The 2,279-nt window shown below is 36.6% G+C and overlaps 1 protein-coding gene across 1 annotated transcript; it reads left to right on the top strand.

Annotated features, from left to right (window-relative positions):
* Window positions 1-335: 335 nt before the first annotated feature.
* LOC145121074 (zinc finger protein ZAT5-like) lies at window positions 336-1,696 on the top strand. The gene has a single exon (XM_079056856.1). The coding sequence runs from the start codon at window positions 453-455 to the stop codon at window positions 1,416-1,418; it is 966 nt and encodes a 321-aa protein (XP_078912982.1). The 5' UTR covers window positions 336-452; the 3' UTR covers window positions 1,419-1,696.
* The last annotated feature ends 583 nt before the right edge of the window (window positions 1,697-2,279 follow it).

Genomic DNA, 2,279 nt, shown 5'->3' with positions numbered 1-2,279 from the left:
TGTTCAAAGATTTTTTTTTTTTTTTTTATCAATTTATATTCTTAGGAGGACAGTAGTGTAATTTTCATGTTCATAAAGAAAAATACAAAATAAGAAAAAAGAGAAAAATAAAAAGAGGTGGGAGATTGGAGGAAGAGCACGCGAGGAACATTTAAAGCGAGTGAGTATCACGCGTTCTGAAATTGTTAAAAAGCACATATTTAAGAAGGGAAACGCAAGAAAGATTGTTGGCAACAAACTACTTGAAGCATAATTTACACTTTACTACCCTTCTCTTCCTATCCACTAACTTTTCACTGTTCACATTTTTAACCCTTTCACTATGTATATATATTGAGCCTACAACCCTCACTCTTTTCTCCATTACCAGTAACCCTCCACTCCTCTTTCTTTCTCTCTCTCTCTCTCTCTCCCCCTCTCTCACACTTCACACAGATTCACACAATTTCGCCATGGAAATGGAGTTCATGGCTGAATTCACGGAGGGTATGAGTCGTGATCGAGCCCGCCAAATCATTAGAGGTAAACGAACAAAACGTAATCGGCCTTGTTCGCCTTTTGGGATTTCCACCACCTCCGGCAACAGTGACTGTTTGATTAATAACTTTACACCTGATCACTCGCCGGTGATGTCATCTGAGATGTCAACGGAGGAAGACGAAGACATGGCGAATTGTTTGATTATGTTGGCTCAAAGTGTATCTCCGGTCAAGGAGGAAAAATCCGATCAGATTCGTCAGAAAACTGAGAAGTTAAGTAGTCGGAGATTTACAGAGATGGCGGTTTCTTCCGCCGGTGGAAAAGCTGGTTTCTATGTCTATGAGTGCAAAACGTGTAATCGTACGTTTCCGTCGTTTCAAGCTTTAGGTGGACACAGAGCAAGTCATAAGAAGCCGAAGGTTAACGTAGAAGAGAAGAAATCTGGTTTGGTTAATATTCAACCGCCATTGATGGAATATTCTGATGAAGATCAACACAAAGTCGTGGTAGAAGACGAAGAAAACAAGAACAGCTTGATCATCAGTAATAACGTCCAGAAATCTCCTTCATCTTCACCGGGTTTGATTCAAACAGGAATTATTAATAACAACACCAGAGGAAAAGTTCATGAATGTTCAATATGTGGATCGGAGTTCTTATCCGGCCAAGCTCTCGGCGGTCACATGAGAAAACACCGGCCAACTCCACCGGCGATCAACAGAAGTACTGGAATCTCAACAAACACCGACGACAGCAGTACTGATAATCATATCATTGAAAATTCTCCGGTGGGTAACAGTAGTATGTTATCGTTGGATCTTAACCTTCCGCCACCGGAGGTGGCTGACGACGTTCAATCACAATTTCAGTTTACTGCGAGTTCTTCACAACAACATCTAGTTTTCTCTGCTCCAGCTTTAGTAGATTGCCATTACTGAAAGCAAGAAAGAAGAAAGAAAAGGTCAACATCACAATTCAAAAACGCTACTTACATCAAGATCAATGTGAAATATTACATTTTCAATTGTTATTACTATTCATTGACAATTAATTAATCCAAACTGATTCTTCTCATTTACCATGTCATAATTCACGAATTTAATTTCAAATTCGTCTCAAATTTCCAAATTATATATGATTTGAGGTACATGATAACATGAATTCATGCCATTGTAACACTATTTGATCATCATTCAAATTTTATCATTTTCATTGATTTTATGCGTACAATCTTCAATACGATTTATTGTTTAGTTACTTATGTGATTGTTTCTTGATTTAAATTCAAAATATTGAAAATTGAAAGGAGATGAGTTCTTAATTTTCTTATAAACATAATCAATCACAAGTTTTTTACTTTAATTTGAGTTAGATTGAAGTAGTGTGAAGTGTAGTGAGTGTGGAATACTTTGAGTAAGTGGTTAGTGTTGAACAGGTGATATGATGCATATCATGGGTTGCCTTTCATTCACGAAAAGTGAGTGATAGTGTGAGTAATACATGGGCATCTCCCTTTTCTTTCATTTTCCATTTTCTGTCTAAACAAATATAAGGTGAATTACATTATTACCCTTTGGTACATATTTGAAAAAGAAAACATGATTTACATAAAACATGTATAAAAAACCGAAAAAAGACATTTCTTCCTTTCGGTCATCATTTTCGTGCCTTTATTTTGTTTTTTTGTCAAGTAGAGTATGAAAGAAAACACACGTAACGTATAACATACACTTAAAACGAATGTGTGACAGTATATGAGAAAAGAGAGACGGCAGGACATGATAACAGAATGCCTAACG

This window comes from Lactuca virosa, chromosome 6, assembly GCF_052849685.1.
Source record: "Lactuca virosa cultivar CGN04683 chromosome 6, Lactuca_virosa_CGN04683_v6, whole genome shotgun sequence".
Classification (NCBI taxonomy): domain Eukaryota; kingdom Viridiplantae; phylum Streptophyta; class Magnoliopsida; order Asterales; family Asteraceae; genus Lactuca; species Lactuca virosa.
The sequence above is the reverse complement of the archived record's forward strand: the minus strand, read 5'-3'. Positions and strand labels throughout refer to the sequence as shown.

Excerpts from the sequence above, each read along its gene's own strand:
- LOC145121074 (XM_079056856.1), top strand. The coding sequence starts at position 453 with ATGGAAATGGAGTTCATGGCTGAATTCACGGAGGGTATGAGTCGTGAT.